This window comes from Chiloscyllium plagiosum, unplaced genomic scaffold (assembly GCF_037043375.1).
Source record: "Chiloscyllium plagiosum isolate Xiang-an unplaced genomic scaffold, Cpla_swu_hap1 HiC_scaffold_2, whole genome shotgun sequence".
NCBI lineage: Eukaryota > Metazoa > Chordata > Chondrichthyes > Orectolobiformes > Hemiscylliidae > Chiloscyllium > Chiloscyllium plagiosum.
This window is the reverse complement of record NW_028270140.1, coordinates 33,157,813-33,178,047: the sequence shown is the minus strand read 5'-3', so window position 1 is coordinate 33,178,047 and position 20,235 is coordinate 33,157,813. Positions and strand designations below refer to the sequence as shown.

At 43.6% G+C, this 20,235-nt stretch overlaps 1 protein-coding gene across 4 annotated transcripts in view; it reads right to left on the bottom strand.

The window, feature by feature from the left end:
• The window catches only part of LOC122563096 (TBC1 domain family member 15), a 204,816-nt gene extending 186,979 nt beyond the window's left edge, over nucleotides 1-17,837 (bottom strand). For 3 of the 4 annotated variants that reach the window (XR_015759952.1, XR_015759950.1, XM_087995905.1), the window contains exons 1-2: nucleotides 17,520-17,837; nucleotides 4,340-4,525 (exon numbers count right to left, since the gene is read on the bottom strand). Coding sequence is in view for 2 of the 4 variants with exons in the window: in XM_087995905.1 (XP_087852031.1) it covers nucleotides 4,340-4,525; nucleotides 17,520-17,784 (451 nt within the window). In the remaining 2 variants the exon portion in view is untranslated. The remainder of the gene's footprint in view (nucleotides 1-4,339; nucleotides 4,526-17,519) is intronic. The other variant, XM_043716526.2, reaches the window with a different exon arrangement.
• Between the last annotated feature and the right edge of the window lie 2,398 nt (nucleotides 17,838-20,235).

The following is a 20,235-nucleotide window of genomic DNA, read 5'->3' as shown; positions in this document are numbered from 1 at the left end:
TGGATAACGCAGTGAGGAACACCCAAAGTAAAATCGTGGGACCATTTACATTTTCTCTAAGCTTTTTAGCTTCTTAACAATAAAAATATTGGAGATATTTGATGATTTGAGGAGTTTGGAGATGGAAGATTGCAATATAAAGCCACCAGGATAGGTCCAATAGCTGATAACCCTGATCTAACGCTGTGTCAATAGAATCAGTTCAGGCTAAACACCAAAATATTTCAAGAATATGTTTGAAATTTCATGAAAGGTGTGAATCTAAGTAGTTACTGAACTAACTCCCAAAAAAGTACCTCAACACCACTCAACTGAAAAAAGTTCAGGTAATCAAGTTAATCTTACTCTGTTGAGTACATCTAAAGCCACTTCACATTCAAAGAGCTTATGGGTGAGGACTCCACCCACTATTTATTCATGGGATGTAAGCATCACTGGAAAGGAAATATTTATTCTTCTTTCCTCATTACCCATGAGAATGATAGTGATATCCTTCAACTACTGCAAGCCTGAAGGTAAATGTAAAGAAAGGAGTTTCAGGATTCCTCAAATCAGTCTGTCAAACAACAGAAAGGCCTGAATTTGCAAATAACTTATGCCATGGTATCTAAAATGCAAATCATTGTTACAGTACAGGAATGCCAAGAAATACTGACTCAATTAACCTATTCAATTCCATATGGAACATCCAAGCTCGTTGGGAATTTTGCACTAATCCAAAATGATTCCCATAAAAAAATCCGGCACGGTGGCACAGTGGTTAGCACTGTTTCCTCACAGTGCCGGAGACCCGGGTTCAATTCCCGCCTCAGGCGACTGACTGTGTGGAGTTTGCACGTTCTCCCCGTGTCTGCGTGGGTTTCCTCCGGGTGCTCCGGTTTCCTCCCACGGTCCAAAGATGTGCAGGTTAGGTGAATTGGCCATGCTAAATTGCCCGTAGTGTTAGGTAAGGGGTAAATGTAGGGGTATGGGTGGGTTGCGCTTCGGCGGGTCGGTGTGGACTTGTTGGGCCGAAGGGCCTGTTTCCATACTGTAATATAATCTAAAAAATCTAAAATTCTCTCATTCACCCCTCATTCCAGCTCTGCCAGTCAATATAATCGTAGGTGGCCTTGGCTCCACTTTCATTTTAGCCCCCTTCACTCTTGACTCTTATAAATAAAGATCTTTCAAATTCAACTTGAAATAAATGACCCAGCTGTCACTGGGTTCTCAGGAAAAGAATTCTACAGACCGACATCCTCAAGGAAATGATTTCTCCTCAACTCAGTAATAAATAGGAAACTCTTCAATCTTCAAACTGTCATTCCATCTGGACTGACTCAAAAGGGGGAATATCCTCTCAGTAGCCACTCTTTAAAAAAACTTCTCTCAGAATCTTATATGTTTCAATCAGATCACCTCTCATCTTCCCAACTCCAATCAGTATAGGCTCAATTTGCTAAACCTTCCCTCATAAGAAAATGAAATGTTCACATTTTTGGATCCCTGGAATCTCTTCTGGGGTAGAAGTGACCTGTATAAAAAAAGACGGATTGCACCTGAATTGGAAGGGGACTAATATGCTGGCAGAAAGGGGTGGGTTTGGTACCCAGGGAGATAGTGAGGAAGATCAGTCTGAGACTGGTACAGTTGGGAAAAGAAGTTGTCAAAAAGTCAGGAACAAAGCAGATAACGAGGTAGGACTGATAAATTAAACTGCATTTATTTCAACGTAGGAGGCTCAACCGGGAAGGCAGATGAACTCAGGGCATGGTTAGAAACATGGGACCTGGATATCAAAGCAATTAAAGAGATGTGGATCAGGGATGGACAGGACTGGCAGCTTAATGTAACAGGATACAAATGCTACAGGAAGGTGGTGGTGGTTGGGTTTTGGGTGGGGGGGGAGGGGGGAGCAAGAGAGGAGGGGGAGTTGGTGCTTTTGATAATGGATAATATTATGGCTGTACTTAGGGAGGATATTCCAGGGAATGTGTCCATGTAAATTATTTGGGTGGAACTGAGAAATAAGAAAGGGATGATCACCTTTTGAGATTTATTATTTACTCTCTAATAGACAGTGGGAAATTGAGAAACAAATTTGTAAGGAGATCTCAGTTATCCTCAAGAATAATAGGGTGGTTATGGTAGGGGATTTTAACTTTCCAAACATAGACATTGACTACCATAGTGTTAAGGGTTTAGACGGAGGAGAATTTGTTAGGTGTGTACAAGAAAATTTTCTGATTCAGTATGTGGATGTACCTATTAGAGAAGGTGCAAAACCTGACCTACTCTTGGGAAATAAGGCAGGGCAGGTGACTGAGGTGTCAGTGGGGGAGCACTTTGGGGCCAGCGACCATAATTCTATTAGTGGAATATTGTGTGCAATTCTGGTCTCCCTCTTATCGGGAAGGATATTGTGGAACTTGAAAGGGTTCAGGGGAAAGATCAACAAAGATGTTGCCAGGGTTGGAGGATTTAAGCTACGGGGAGAGGCTGAATAGGCTGGAACTGTTTTCCCTAGAGTGTTGGAGGCTGAGGGGTAACCTTATACTACAGAGGTTTATAAAATCGTGAGGGGCATGGATAGAGTAAATAGACAAGGTATTTTCCCTGGGGTGGGAGAGTCCAGAACTAGACAGCATAGAGTTAGGGTGAGTTTGGAGAGATTTAAAGGGACCCAAAGTGCAACTTTTCACGCAGAGGTGGTGGTGAAGGCTGGGACAATTATAACATTTAAAAGGTATCTGGATGGTTTTATGAATAGTTTGGAGGGATATGGGCCAAGTGCTGGCAAATGGGACTAGATTTGGGGTGTCTGGTTGGTGTGGATGAGTTGGATGGAAGAGTTTGTTTTCTTGCGGGATACCTGTATGATTCTGAATCCTCTTAGCCCAGGAAGCAACCTGATGAACAATTTGTGAACTGTCTCCTGTGCACAGATATGCCTCACGTAAGAGAACTAAATTAATTGAACAACTTTTTCTCATAGTCATGCATTTCATTAAGATCAACAGATCGATCAGTTTTGCTGAACAAAGGCCACTATGATTGACATAGACCATCATGAAATAGTTCTGAAGGAATGGATAAATTACTCACAAGACTGTCTAAGGGCGCTATTTTTACTGACTTGTGACAGGAACATCATCGAAAGGTTTGAAATTAAAATTGGGAAGACATTGGCAGAAGAGAACCCAGTGGGGCAAACAAGAGAACTTTCTTTAAACACAGCCTGAAAGGATGGTGCAAGCAGTTTCAATAGTAACATTTAAGAAGATGAATGAAATAGACACTTGAAGATGGAATATTTGCAGAGCTGTCGGGAAACAACAGGTAGAGTGGGATTAACTCAACAAACATTTTAAAAATACAACTGTGCCCCTATAGATTCAATGGTCTCCATTTTGCTGTAGCACCCCATGATTTAATCCAAATTAAAGGAAAAAGACAATTTTTCTGATAGCCAGGATCATTCTCCTTTTCTCCTGGTTGAAATTAGACTGATAGTTCTATACCAATCATGGATTACAACTGCTGAAAAAATATAGCTGGGGATCAGGAGCAATCAGAAAATAACCCCACATGCATAGACCAATTCTAACTTCTATACTTATACTGTTCCAGCACAGATTTATCAAAATTAAGGTGGAGACTGAGATTGTCCATGCAGACTGTGACCCATCCCAAAGTTACCACACTGGGGTGACCACAGCTAAACATTGTTATGAATTAGCCATTTGTTATGTCTCACTATCAGTTCACTGTGCAACAGTCCTGATCCCCCACTATACTCATCTCAAATGCTCACATCATTGTCAGTTCATGTTTAGTAATGTTTTTCTTGTGTTGCAACATTTGAGAGCTGTTGGCTTGGATGGGATGGGAAGACAGCTTGCAGAGAAAATGAGAAATGAACTTCTGAGGGTATTATCGGAGATACTTCATTCCAGCGAAGTCCAAACCAAGCCAACAACCTTCCCTCAATTTTTATAACCATTCTTTAGGGATTACAGTCTCAGGATAAGAATATTGAAGACGGAGATGAGGAAATTATGAATCCTCAATTCTCTTGTCTTGAGTACTGTTGACATTCAGTCAATTAGCATATTCATATCTGAAATTAGTAGATACCTAAGGGAATCAAGGAATTAGGAGATCAAGAGGGTAAGTGGAGTTGATGTAGGTGGTCAGTCACGAACTTTGAAAGGCAAAGGAGATTAGAGGGACCTATTGCTGCACCTACAGTGCATCTTAGATTTAATTATTCCATGTGCAACTTGAAAATAAAGCAAGAGAAGCTACGCCAGTTCTCCAACTACCATACAGAACACACAATTGAGACAGTACTTACTGTCAGCTTCATCCACCCTCATCCTCCTGCTATCTGGCATGAGGGTCTGCCACCGACATTTCATCATCTTATAGCGAACATAGCGCTCCAATGCCAGCACTTTACGCTCTCGGGTTGTGGAGGAGCAGGGATACATCCCAAACAGAAACTTCCAAACATCCTTACGAATACTGGGATCCACACCACCTGAAAAAAAATGAACAAAACTGGTTGTTCCATTTGCTTCCTCAAACCCTTGGCATCCAGGAGGCATTGGGAATCTTGCAGTCTCTTTTGTGACTAGTGTCTCTGTCCTTATTAAACATCCTTTCAGATTTCAAAACATTGGAGACTTTCTCCAAGGACTAGATCGAGACTTGAGAAATTATGGCATCATTACTTCTGTGGTTTATTACAACATTGGAGGATTTGGGCTAATTTAAACTGGACATCTAAAAAAAAAGTTTTGGAAAAGAATTATGCACAATCTAAGGACACTTCTTTACAAACAAATTGATATACAGTCAATATAACTACCACGTTATATATTGCTATAACGTGGCAGTCCCGTGTTTGTGCAATCCTGTGTCCCCAATTCGTCAATCGTATTATAGCAAAGTTGTATTAATGAAACGCGCATTATAGTAGAAATGATATTTATTTTGAGAGCAGTAACTGTCATAAGAAACACAGCAACCACTTTGTATTCAGCAAACTCTCACAAAAAGCAGCATGAAACAAGATTCTTTGCTCTTAGATTTTGATTGAGAGTTAAATACTGGATTGGGCACCAGGGAGAACTCATCCTTCTCGATTTACAAGAGTGGCATATGATTTTGTTCATCCACGTGAAAGGGCAGATTGGGTTTAGCAATTCATCCCAGAAAAGGCACTTGTGACAGCGGAGCAGTCCCTCAGTGGTAGCACAAAGTTTCATTCTAAATTATGGGGCTTGGAACCCCACTCAGAAAGGACAGTACCACCCACTAAGCCAAGATTGTAAAAATGACTTTGGAATCAGAATTTATGCCCACTCTTGGTCCCCACCAGTACCCACTCCAGTAATTTTGCTGGTTGCCATTTTAAATCATGTGAAGAGTTGTGAAATCTGAGTGTGCAGTTCCATTGTGAACACCTCCAGTAGCCATAACAAACAGAGAAAAAAATCCTGGCTAACATTTTGTTAAGGCACTTGGCAGCCTGGTTCAGAACAGTAGTCCTTTAGCTGGTTTGTGTTCCTCCATTTCCCTGTTTAAGACACTCTCTTTGGTACTGCTGCCCAGAGTTCGCTTGGAGTTCTGCTCGAAGTGATGGCTCACATCCATCTCCTCACAACTGAAGGAAAATGGCTGCTATGTTAACTTCAAATGAGCCACTGTTCCACCAGGAATACAGAATGAATATAGCAGAAAGAAGATAATCAAGTATGTATAATTTTTATACAGAAAGCTGGTCAAAAACATTTAACAGTCGTCTTCATAAACTACCGATGGGAGTCCTTTAAAGATCAGTGTGTGATTATGTTCTTGCCTCAGGATTTGTACTTCACATGTCAAAAGCAAGCATTTAGAGTAAGAAACATTGGAATAGGAGCCAGCTCATCTTAGACCACCTGCATGCTTGGCTTTTAACTCACTAGATCCAAGACGAATATAGATAGTTTTCAACAATCAGTTTCTGGGTTAGTATGCTTGAAGTCAGGTTTACAAGATCTAAATTGCACACCAAATAACTACCTGAAGGACAGCAAGTGACACTAAACATCTAAAGACATCACAGACATCCAGAATTTCTAAGAGGGAGTGAATTCTTGATTATGTTCTTGGCCATCCCCACCCAAGGGACACCAATTTCTCCCCAAAGCAATGTCCTGATATCTAGAAAGTAATTTTGAATTACATTAATTCATTGAGATAAACATGCCAATTCAGGAAAACAAACTTAATTTAAATAAAAGAATTATATAGAATTTTCAGCACAGAAACAGGCCATCCAGTCCAACTTAATTGTCCAGAGTAAGGGATAATATCCTAGTGATTAGAAGCCAAGGCTAATGCTCTCAGCATGGGTTCAAGTCCATCACGGTAGTTGTTAGAATTTAAATACAACTAATAAATCTACAACATAAAACTATTCTCAGTAATGGTGACCATAACAAGCACCAGTAATTGTAAAATTCCATCTGGTTCACTGATGTCCTTTAATGAATAAAATCAGTCAGCCGACATTGATTCCAGACCTGTACTCATGTGGTTGACTGTATTATGATAAAGTCTTGCAAGCCACTCAGTTCCAAGGGCAATTTGAATGGGCAACAAATCCTGGCTTTGCCAGTGAAACCCACATTCCATTAAAATAAATAAACGGTGGTGTTTCTGGTCCACACAAGCCTCATCCCACTCGACTTCATCTATCCCCATCTCCCTATCCACACAAACCTCTACAACAAGGCTTGCCAACCTCTTTGGCTGATAGGAGCCATGCTTCAATTTCTCACTCATTCTGGGAAGGGAGCTAACTGCAGAAAGTTAACAATTGCCAGAGCAGTAAACTTGAATTTCACCCTTGCAGCACCTCCCAGTCCGTCCATCACTCACTCAGTCACCCAGCCCCTCACTCACACTTTCAATCAGCTCTCTTGTTAAGCTACTAACCCACCAATCTCAAGCCATTCGTTCCCTCCCTGGACCGGACTGTCGTGAAGCCAGTAAATTTCCAGAAATCTTTCCAGTACCGTCAAGGACCCAGGCCCGACTGAGTTAAATTGCTCACATTGTGCTGCCCACTGCTCCTCCCATCAGATACTGTTTTGCTCTCTCTTTTGCTGTTGTTGGATTTTACCAGAAATCAGCTAAGTATCAATTTTGGCAAGTTTGATGGAGACTTTAACTCCATGAGGCCCATCGAGATTTCTTATGCTGTCCTCTGAAAACTGCCTTGTTGGCTATGTACCAGCCAAGACTGATTGTGGATAGACAATATGGCTTTGTGCATGGAAAATCATGTCTTACAAACTTGATTGAGTTTTTTGAAGAATTAACAAAGAGGATTGATGAGGGCAGAGCAGTAGACGTGATCTATATGGACTTCAGTAAGGCACTCGATAAGATTCCCCATGGGAGACTGATTAGCAAGGTTAGATCTCACGGAATACAGGGAGAACTAGCCATTTGGATACAGGGAGAACTAGCCATTTGGATACAGAACTGGCTCAAACGTGGAAGACAGGGAGTGGTGGTGGAGGGTTGTTTTTCAGACTGGAGGCCTGTGACCAGTGGAGTGCCACAAGAATCGATGCTGGGTCCACTTTTTTTCATCATTTATATAAATGATTTGGATGTGAGCTTAAGAGGTATAGCTAGTAAGTTTGCAGATGACACCAAAATTGGAGGTGTAGTGGACAGCGAAGAGGGTTACCTCAGATTACAACAGGATCTTGACCAGATGGGCCAATGAGCTGAGAAGTTGCAGATGGAGTTTAATTTAGATAAATAGGAGGAGCTGCACTTTGGGAAAGCAAATCTCAGCAGGACTTATACACTTAATGGTAAGGTCCTAGGGAGTGCTGTTGAACAAACAGACCTTGGAGTGCAGGTTCATAGCTCCTTGAAAGTGGAGTCGCAGGTAGATAGGATAGTGAAGACAGCGTTTGGTATGCTTTCCTTTATTGGTCAGAGTATTGCGTACAGGAGTTGGGAGGTCATGTTGCGGCTATACAGGACATTGGTTAGGCCACTGTTGGAATATTGCGTGCAATTCTGGTCTCCTTTCTATCGGAAAGATGTTGTGAAACTTGAAAGGGTTCAGAAAAGATTTACAAGGATATTGCCAAGGTTGGAGGATTTGAGCTATAGGAAGAGGCTGAACAGGCTGGGGCTGTTTTCCCTGGAGCATTGGAGACTGGGGGGTGACCTTATAGAGGTTTACAAAATTATGAGGGGCATGGATAGGGAAAATAGGCAAAGTCTTTTCCCTGGAGACGGGGAGTCCAGAACTGGAGGGTATAGGTTTAGGGTGAGAGGGGAAAGATATAAAAAAGACCTGAGGGGCAACTATTTCACACAGAGGGTGGTGCGGGTATGGAATGAGCTGCCAGAGGAAGTGGTGGAGGCTGGTACAATTGCAACATTTAAGAGGCACTTGGATGGGTATATGAATAGGAAGAGTTTGGTGGAATATGGGCCAGGTACTGGTAAATAGGACTAGATTGGATTGGGATATCTGGCCGGCATGGACAAGATGGACCGAAGGGTCTGTTCCTTGCTGTACATCTCTATGATATCTATGGCACCTTGGCAATTCTAGCTTCCCTCTGGAGAAAAGTGACCAGGTAACTTTCCTCCTGCTTGTGCAACATCTGCAGTTCAGGCTCCAACTCTACTTGAATCCTGGGTTGCTCAAACTGCAAACATGTGCTACAGAGTCTTCACTGTAGATCACCTTGGCATCCAGCAACTTCCATTCACTATAGCTGTAACACATCACTCAATTTGCCCCCTGTTGTATTTTACCTGTTAGGAATTAGGTTATTCAAGTAATCCTCCTCTTTGCACTTGAGATATCCCCAATCTGAACACTTAAATGTACTTATTTAAATTTTTTTTTAAAAAAAACACACTTTTATCAATCTTATAGCCATCAAGCCCATTTGTAAGAGAGAGAGAGAATAAAAAAGATTGACATTGGAGGGTCTGCTTTTCAATTCAGCTCCTGTTACAAATCCTTCAGCAAAGCCTTCTTCTGAGTCCGATTAGTACCAATGTGGATGATGAGAATTGGATCCCTCCCCAGCCCTCGGGAAATGCCCTTAATCATGGCATTAGGCAACATAGTCCATAACCCACTTGAAACTGTGGAAGGATTATAATATTAATTAGCCCTTAGCAACCATCTCTCGGGACTGGAATAGATGGCAGGTCATCAGTTTCCTGCACCATGTCCCTACAGTCTACTGTTCCTTATCACTGAAATTTCCTTACACACTACAGATTTCTAACTTTTATTTAGGATTACCATTTTGTACTGACATATGAATTTATACTTTTTAAATACAAATTAAATAGGGCTGTTACCCCTTTTAAAGAAACTTACTATCAAAACTGTGCTTCCTTGAAATTGCATGAATGTGTAAGAACTGTCAAAACCAGCAACAGTAAATGAAATTTCACGACCCAGCTGCGGGAGTCAGTTTAATATTCCCTATACTTTTATTTAGTATGCGTATAACTTCTCACTTACTTAGATTATACAGGTCTAGTATTTCTACAATCATTGCTACTTTAATGACAGAAGGACTAACCCCTCTTAATTGTGCAAGCTCAGACCAGACAGACATTCTAATCCCATCAGGAGTAACAGCCAGCATTTAGTAAGTGCTTAAAGCATCTCCTGCTTCCCCAGGACAGATGCCACACGTGCTTATGTACAATAGATTCAACTATGTGACACCACAGTGCTAAAATTTTAATGTATGTAAAAACGGAGTAGAGGTTACTGTAAAATTGTACTTTGGATTCCATTGCCGCCTCGAACCGTGCAACTGCAGATGCTCAATAAAGAGGCTATTTTTGCCAGTCACTGATCTCCGTCAGTATTGAACACGATCCCAAGCCAAAAAACTATCATTACCATCTCTGGGAAGAGTTCAGCCATGTTCACTGGTAAGGCAAGCATAGCTGACTCGTTGCCATACTTTAAATTGAAAGCAGCCAAAGTACACAGAATTCGGTTAAAATACCAAACACATTTTTTACATGTGTCTACGGTTACTTATTCTACTTAGTTACCAATGTTGTCACTGTCCTCAGCTTTTTTCTCTGGACAAAATCATTACCATAATGTCATCACATGCAAATGTGTGAAGTACAGACTCAACACAGTTTATGTTCATAATTTCTTGAACATCTTGCTCACCCAATGAATGTGCAGCTCGTGTAGACCTCTCTCACAGAATCTAACAATTCCAAAAATCACCTTCTGATTAGATATATTGGATGCTTCAAAATTACCATCAGCATTTTCATCATCAGCAAACACAAATGCTGACCACAGGCTGTGCCAAGTGTTTGTCAGATGTCTTGTCCCTCGTCTGCTCTATCACCCAGATGGCACTTTTCATGCCAAATACTTTCTGGAACCCTGCTATACCCAGGCGTCAGTTCACAGCACAATGTGAATTGTCTTTATACTCATACTTTATGGACTATAAAATCTTTTGGTCCCTTGGCTGTGTCAATGAGGATACATTCTGAGGTAAGTAAATGTTAAACACACTGAAAAGGGGTCCAGCATCTGCATATGCTGAGTAAACGTCAAGCAAGAACAATATCTTGCAGTTTTCATTATGACTGCATCCTCTGGAACAAAGTACTTCTGAAACCTGTCGAGACAAACTTGCCTGGTTATTCATGCTCTAGTTACCATAATAATGTAGTAGAAATATTCTTACCCAGATTGTGGGCACTGGTTTTTTCCAACGTACAATAATTTACACTGGTCTGTTCCAACTCCACTAGCACAACCAAGCACATTAAATCTTCTTCTGTGTCGTTTCCATCTGTTGGTGTCCTTTTCACTAGCCGTTGCTAAGGTTTTTTTTCTCATGCATTATGCCAAAATAAGGATATTGAATCGATATTTTAGATTTCTCCACTAGAAAAGCTTTCAATAGCAAATTCCCTCAGAATAGGGGAGCTCCAAACTAGAGAGCATAGGTTTAAGGTGAGAAGGCAAATAGTTAAAGGGACCTAAGGAGCAACCTTTTCATGCCAAGTGTGGTGCGTGTATGGAAAGAGCTGCTAGAGGAAGTGGTGGAGGGCTGGTACAATTGCACCATTTAGAAGGCATCTAGATGGGTATATGAATAGGAAAGGTTTAGAGGGATAAAGGCCAAATGCTGGCAAATGGGACTAGATGAATTTGGGATATCTGGTCGGCATGAATGAGTTGGATCGAAGGGCCTTGTTTATGTGCTGCACAACTCCGACTCCATGACTTGGCAAACTTGTTTACAAATCTTTCAGCTGTCTCAATGTGCTGAGGATTTATCTCCAGACTCTTAAATACTTTACTTCATGGTATTTTTTAGATTTGTGAACCAACCTGAACACTATTTACATTAAGTTTAGGTATTCAGTTCAGTAGGCTGAAAATTGGGGTTTGCTTTATCACCAATGGCCTAGTCAATGGCACCTCTCATTCTATCATCATTTAGTTTAATCCATCATTTTTTGGTTTATGCTTAGTTTATTTTTGTTTACTTCCTTCTTTCTGAATGTGATATCCAATATAAAAACTGGATTTGCTGCTTCTTAAAGTCATAAATAATGGAGGTACCCACTCCATACTCCTCATTCAGCTTTTGCACAGAGTGTGATGGAGGCAGATTCAATCGAGGCATTCAACAGGGAATCAGATCATTATCTGAAAAGGAAGAATGTGTAGGATTACATGCAGAAGGTGGGGTAAATGGTACTACCAGTACAGTACCCAAAACCCAGCTGAGAACCATCAGCATCCAACAACTGAAAGTGTTTTTAAACAGGCCAAGCAAGAATTTTAATTTGAATGAACAAGGTAATATTGGCTTGCATTGGTGGGATGGCAAGATTCAAGTGGCTGAACAATCTTTGTGACTCTATCCACAACAACTTGGAAAGCTCAGGTATTCCTACATTGGCATGGTGACATTCCCCCACAAAGACACCTAGGTCCATCTACTCCTGCACTCCTTTTAGTGTCATATCATTTATTTATGTTGTCTCACCATGCTCTTTGTACTAAGATGAATCATCATATACTTCTCTGCATTGACTGTAATCTGCCACTTATCTATTCAACTAACTCGTCTATTTCCTTTGGAATTTCTCCATTATGTCCCTATAGTTCTCAATGCTTCCATGTGTTTTATCATCTGCCAGTTTGAAATTAAATATAAATTCCACCAACAACCATGGTAGGATTTGAGCCCATGACCCCAGCCTCTGAACATCAGGATTATAAATCCAGTAACATTACCACTATGCCACCAACTTCTTAGTTCAGCAAGGCTTCAGCAAGTCAAGGCACAACACTGAGTGAAGGGAGGAAACTTAAATGAAGCATAAACAACATGAACTAGTTGGGCTGAATAACCTGTTGCAACATTATACATACAGATGTAGGAATGCACATCTTGGCCCTTCAAGCCTGCTCGGCCATTCAATAAGATCATGACTGATTTGATTACTCCACATTCCTGTCTATCCCGATAAGTAGGGGGTGAAAAGTTATCAGAATCTACTGACTATTACCTTAAATTCAAGGACTCTGCTACTAATGCCTTTTGAGGATGGTATCCTGCCTTTACGAGGGTAACACCACCACAATGTGACGATGATAAGTTTTGAAGGAATGTTCAAGAAACCTAGACACTGAAAACAGGACTGAATCTTTCCTCAGCTGCATATAAAATTATTGAACTGCAGGTTCCCCAGACATGACTATTACAAGGAGGAATACGTCTGCTTGAATCCAACAAACATAAATAATCACCATCGGTTTTCACACAGTCAACAAAGAGCATGAAAACCATCTGCTGAGAGACACACTCCCTTCTGTCAACATATTCCAAGAGCTCAAGATGCTAAACTATCATCATTATTACGAGCAGTGGGAAAAGCACAACTTTCTTGACCTGTCAATCACAAATTACATTATGTGCTTCTGACTGAATGGCACACATTAGAGATGCAGTTAGTTTACCCATGATAATTTTACATATTCAGCTTCCCCTCCTTTAGCCCCTTGTCTACTTTGAACACTTTCATTAAATCACCCCTGAACTTGCTAAATTCCAGGAAATATAAGGATATCTTGTGTAATTTCTCCTCTGAGGTTACCCCTCAAAGTCCAGATTATTATTCTATACATCTGTGCTGCACTCTCTCCAAAAATAATAATCTTCTGACAGGGTGGTGCCCAGAACAGTTCACAGTAACCAAAGGCTGTAGATTTACTTGTCACCACTTGATTTCGAGTCATTACAATAATTACTCCACTTCAAAAAGTACTTCAAAGGGTTTCACTCTTCAGTGGATAATCTCATTGAAATCTATTTGACACAATTTTACCTTCTGTCCAAATTTAAATCCCCTAGGCTACCTTGATTTTAGTTCCCATTGTAAAGCGCAGAGCCAATTTTGAATCACTCAGCATTCTAACAGTTTGGTGAGGTTAAGTCAAGTGAAGCAGATCTATGCTAATTATTAAAATATATAGGTGAGTGCTTTACATAACTTCTTACACATGTGAAATTTGTAAGGCTTATAAACATTCCTAATCAGTGATCACAAATACCTTTACACTTGCAGTACTGAAACATAATGAGCAAGTTTACAAAAATACAGTCAAATCACACCATCAACACAAAAAGGAAAAAGTGAGGTCAAACTTAACCCCAAGCCTTGTCATCACATGGGCTGCTTTCAACACAGCCAACCCATTTTTACCTACATCTGGTCTCCTCTTTCACCCTGGCCTATCATTATCCAGCCCTTTGTCCACCATACTGTCTTTCTCTGCATACAAACCTTCACAGGTAGAGGAATTTGTTGAAAAGGTACACTTAGACCGGTTCAAATATGTTCTTGGTAGGAAATTACTGAGCAGAGTAGATATATGTACCAGAATCATTCATATGCCTCCAGAAGCCTAAAGACCTTTTGTAAATCAAAGCTATTTGTCATACAGTCCCTGAATGAAATCCAGCATGCTTTTTTTTATTATGAAAATGACTTGCCTCCTGCCCTCAAACTATAGCTTAGAAACTAGCTGTCCCAACAGTTCTGAGAGATGGTAATCCAATCCCAGCCTGACTGTAACTGTATCTACCATAACTTTACATGGTGATATTCTGTATTGTTGCACTCCATGAAAGGCAGAACTTTAGCCTGTAGTCTGAAATTAAATAATTCCTTCCCTAATGCTGGATACTTACTTGTGGGCGGCATGGTGGCTCAGTGGTTAGCACTGCTGCCTCACAGCGCCAGGGACCCGGGTTCGATTCCAGCCTTGGGGGACCGTGTGGAGTCTGCACATTCTCCCTGTGTCTGCACGGGTTTCCTACGGGTGCTCTGGTTTCCTCCCACACTCCAAAGATATGCAGGTTATTGGCCATGCTAACTTGCCCATAGGGATTTGTAGGTTAGGGGCAAATATAGGGCAGAGGAATCCCTACTAATTCTAATTCTCACCCTCAGGGCTCCATCTATCTTGTCATTCATTTTACCCACTATCTTCAGCATGTATGCTAGCCTGTTCCTATCTCCTACTAGTTCTGAAGAAGGGTCACTGGACCTGAAACATTGACTCTACTTTCTCTCCAAAGATGCTGCCAGACCTGTGGAGTTTCTCCAGTAATTTCTTTTTCATTTCAAATTTAACCATTTGCTCATTCTAATAGACACATAAATAATGCAACTCTATTAAATTTCACTGTAGAACTGCTACCACAAAACAAGCGATAACTCCACCTTGAAAAAAATGTCCAACACAAAGATATACAATATCAGAGTAATAACACTAAATTAGAGACAACACAATCAATTACTTGGAAGAGATCTTTCAGTACATTTCTTACTCATCTCCACTGGCTTTATGTCATTCTCCTCCTTGGAAGGCATCACAATCCCACTTCACACTGTGGCTCCACTAACCTTCACCCATTCCCTATATCAGATGTGAGAAATCACAAATTTAAAAATAAAATCTGTAAGACACCTCATCATTCAACACTCTCTTCACACCCTGAAGATCCTGTCAGAGGATTCTGCATTCTGAGGAATCACTGCCTGTCTCCCATCAGGGCAGTTGTTTCATCTCTTCCTGGGGTGGCTGTTGAGCTTGGGTGGGTGTCACACTTCAAGGACTGCTCAGACCTGGAGGTATCACACCCCTGGCGTTGCTCGACCCTGGACGGCATCACACCCCTGGCATTGTTCAATCCTGGCCAGCATCACACACCAGGGGTTCATAGAGTCATAGAGACGTACAGCATGGAAACAGACCCTTCGATCCAACCCGCACATGCCGACCAGATATCCCAACCCAATCGTGTCCCACCTGCCAGCACCCGGCCCATATCCCTCCAAACCCTCCCTACTCATATACCCATCCAAATGTCTCTTGAATGTTGCAATTGTACTAGCCTCCACCACTTCCTCTGGCAGCTCATTCCATACATGTACCACCCTCTGCGTGAAATAGCTACCCCTTAGGTCTCTTTTATATCTTTCCCCTCTCACTCTAAACCTATGCCCTCTAGGTCTGGACTCACCAACCCAAGGGAAAAGACTTTGTCTATTTACCCTACCCATGCCCCTCAATTTTGTAAACCTCTATAAGGTCATCCCACACACTCCAGGGAAAACAGCCCCAGCCTGTTCAGCCTCTCCCAATAGCTCAAATCCTCCAATCCTGGCAATATCCTTGTAAATTTTTTCTGAACCCTTTCAAGTTTCACAACATCTTTCCGATAGGAAGGAGACCAGAATTGCACGCAATATTCCAATGCCCTATACAGCTGCAACATGACCTCCCAACTCCTGTACTCAATACGCTGACCAATAAAGGAAAGCATACCAAATGCCACCTTCACTATCCTAAATACCTGCAACTCCACTTTCAAGGAGCTATGAACCTGCACTCCAAGGTCTCTTTGTTCAGCAACACTCCCTAGGACCTTACCATTAAGTGTATAAGTCCTGCTCAGATTTGCTTTCCCAAAATACGGCACTTTGCATTTATCTGAATTAAACTCCATTTGCCAGTTCTCAGCCCATTGGCCCATCTGATCAAGATCCTGTTATAATATGAGGTAACCATCTTCGCTGTCCACTACACCTCCAATTTTGGTGTCATCTGCAAACTTACTAACTCTACCTCTTATGCTCGCATCCAAATAATTGATGTAAATGACAAAAAGTAGAGGGCCCAGCACCGATCCTTGTGGCACTCCACTGGTCACAGGCCTCCAGTCTGAAAAACAATCCTCCACCACCACCCTCTGTCTTCTACCTTTGAACCAGTTCTGTATTCAAATGGCTAATTCTCCTTGTATTCCATGAGATCTAAAACTTGCTAATCAGACTCCCATTGGGAGCCTTGTCAAACACCTTACTGAAGTCCATATAGATCACATCTACTGCTCTGTCCTCATCAATCCTCTTTGTTACTTCTTCAAAAACTCAATCAAGTTTGTGAGACATAATTTCCCATGCGCAAAACCATGTTGACTCGCCCTTGCAGGCATCACACCCCTTGGGGATGTTCGACCCTGGTAGGCATCGGATGCTGCCTGAACTGCTGTGCTCTTCCAGCACCACCACTCCAGAACCTGGTAGGCATCTCACCCCTGGGGTTGTTCGACCCTGGTAGGCATCACTCTCCCCTGGGGGATGTTCGACCCTGGTAGGCATCACTCACCCCTGGGGGATGTTCGACCCTGGTAGGCATCACTCACCCCTGGGGGATGTTCGACCCTGGTAGGCATCACTCACCCCTGGGGGATGTTCGACCCTGGTAGGCATCACTCACCCCTGGGGGATGTTCGACCCTGGTAGGCAACATTCTCCCCTGAGGGATGTTCGACCCTGGTAGGCATCACTCACCCCTGGGGGACGTTCGACCCTGGTAGGCATCACTCACCCCTGGGGGACGTTCGACCCTGGTAGCAACACTCTCCCCTGAGGGACGTTCGACCCTGGTAGGCATCACTCACCCCTGGGGGACGTTCGACCCTGGTAGGCATCACTCACCCCTGGGGGACGTTCGACCCTGGAAGGCATCACTCACCCCTGGGGGACGTTCGACCCTGGTAGGCATCACTCACCCCTGGGGGACGTTCCACCCTGGTAGGCATCACTCACCCCTGGGGGATGTTCGACCCTGGTAGGCATCACTCTCCCCTGGGGGACGTTCCACCCTGGTAGGCATCACTCACCCCTGGGGGATGTTCGACCCTGGTAGGCATCACTCTCCCCTGGGGGACGTTCGACCCTGGTAGGCATCACTCACCCCTGGGGGATGTTCGACCCTGGTAGGCATCACTCTCCCCTGGGGGATGTTCGACCCTGGTAGGCATCACTCACCCCTGGGGGATGTTCGACCCTGGTAGGCATCACTCACCCCTGGGGGATGTTCGACCCTGGTAGGCATCACTCACCCTGCTTGAAGATGAGTTTACGAAAGTAAGACTCTCTGACCAGCCTCCCGTCCGGGTCGAACAGCACTGGGAAGGTGTCAGCGCTCAGCCGGGGCCCTCCGCCTCTCAGCACAACCGGTACCGGGGCCTCCCTGCAGCCGCAGAACCAGCGCCCCTCCCCGGCGGGGACCCCCCGCCTCCTCTCCCGAGGCTCTGAACCCTCGTGCTCCTCAGATCCAAGGCCACAACGCGAAGTCCCGGGGCTCGGGTCCCCGCTCGGCTCCATGAGCCACACCGAGGGGAGGGGAGGGGAGGGCAGGGGTGGGCGACTGAGGGCAAGGAGGCGGGGCCCTGGGAGACGGGGGAGGGTCACATGGAGAGGGGCGGGGTTACGATGGGGCGTGTTTCAAGAGGGGGCGGGACGGGGCAGGTCACATGGAGAGGGGAGGAGCTACGACCAGGGATGGTGCTAGAGGGGGCGGTGCCCTGGCAGGGAAGGATAAACGGAGAAGGGCGGGGTCACGCGGAGGGGCGAGGCTCCAACATCGGGTGGGCCAAGAGGAGGGGACCGGGGAGAGAGGGAAGGGGAGAGACTCATGTGGGCGGGAGCAGTACGCGCATGCGGGGCGGGGCCAGATGGGCTGAGATATGGTCGTGGGTGGGACATAACGGGGTGGAGCGAATGTGTGGCGGGGCCAGAAAGGGGGCGGGGATGGATTGTGGGCGCGGGAAGGTGAAGGGGCGGGTTGTTTTGGGCGGGGCCTGATTGGGGGCGGGGCCGCCCTCATTAACATCAGCTGTCCTTCAGTTCAGCTGTTTGTTTCCATCTCTTTCCATCAGCTATTTATTATTCAGCTATTATTTCCATCTCTTCTTGCAAATTCTTTTATTTCGTTGAGGTTATATCTTTAATAAATCAAAACATGTTATTCATATTTAGCACGTTATGGAAATATTTGTGGAGTGAGAATGGAATGTACATTTTAGCTCAGCTCTTTCACCATCCTCTTTTTATAACTTAATTCGTCCATCTCCTTTATCCGAATAATCCACCAAACTTTCTGACCACATCACAAATTGTTTCCATGTTTTTCGATCCATCTGTCTGCCTATTTTCCATTTTCTCACTCTCACAGCATTCCTTACAAAACCTTTGTCCACCCTCTTACTAGATGCATCCACCAACTGCTTGTGAACACAGATATGATTGTCCGACTACAAAGCAAAAAGTGTGGTGCTGGAAAAGCACAGCCGGTCAGGCAGCATCCAAGGATCAAGAGAGTCGACGTTTCCGGCATAAGCCCTTCATCAGGGACGTGAGGGGGCACCAAGGAGGCTCAGAGACAAATAGGAAGGGGGTTGGGGCTGGGGGTGAAAGGTAGCTGGGAAGGCCATAGGTTGATGAAGCTGGGGTTGATGGCAATGGGAAGGAGAGGAGGGTGGACCTGATAAGTGGGAAGGAAGATGGACAGGTCGGACAGATCAAGAGGGTGATGCCAAGTTGGAGAGTTGGATCTGGGATGAGGTGGAGAGAGGGGAGATGAGGAAAGTGGTGAAGTTGATGTTAATGCTGTGCGGTTGGAGGGTCCCAAGATGGAAGATGACGCGTATGTCCTCCAGTCGTCGGATGGCTTGGATTTGGCAGTGGGTGAGACCCATGATTTGGGTGTCCTTGGCGATGTGGGAGGGGAAGTTGAAGTGTTCAGCCTCAGGGCAGTGGGGTAGTTTGGTGAGTGTGTCCCAGAGATGTTCCCTGAAGCATTCTGCAAGTTGGCACCTTGTCTCCCCAATGTAGAAGAGACCACATGGAGAGTAACAGACACAGTAGATGAGATGTTTGGATCTGCAGGAAAATCACTGCCGGTTGTGGAAGGATCCTTTGGAGTCTTGGACGGAGATGAGGAGGGAGGTGTGGGCCGGTTTTGCAGCTCTTGCAGCAGCACGGGAATCTCCTTAGAAATATCATACTCCAAGGGGAGAACTGCAGGATAGAGGTTCAACTGTTCACTTTGTGTTATCTCAAACTTTTCTGTGGTTTATTTTATTTCAACATCAAATTGGTGCAATCAAAACACAATGTTGCTGTTTTTAAACTGTGAGCTTTTGTGAAGTCCCTGTCATATTGTGACTGTCTAAACAGCAATATGCTTGCCATCAGAATTACGTAGAATGCACAGCAGAGAAACAGGCCATTGAGCCCAACCAATCCAAGCTAGTTTTTATGATGCACACATCCTCCTTCATCTCACTCAACCAGCAATTCTTCCTATTCCTCTCCACTCCTGTACGTATTAAGCTCAAACCTAAATATATTTATGCTAGTCACCTCAACCACTCCCTATGATCAATATTCCTATTTCCTACTGAGGTTCATGTACAGCAGAACCTGAACCAGAGGTCAATGTATTCACAATCCAATTGGCATGCATGGCCCCTGTGCAGATTAAAGAGAATGTAGTGAGTTTAACATTTTGACTATGTTCTAACTGAAGACATCTGTCTTGAATTTCCCCAATGTATTTATTAGTGAGTATAGTTTTAGGAACATAGGAACAGAGGTTTGATCAACCACTTCAAGCCCTTTTACCCACACTATCCTAATAAACATTTATGCCACTGGTAAACAGAAATCTCTTGAACCCTAAATACGGTCGCAGTCTCCACAGCCCATGTGATCTGGATGTGAGTATAAGAGGTGTAATTAGTAAGTTTGCAGATGACACCAAAATTGGAGGTG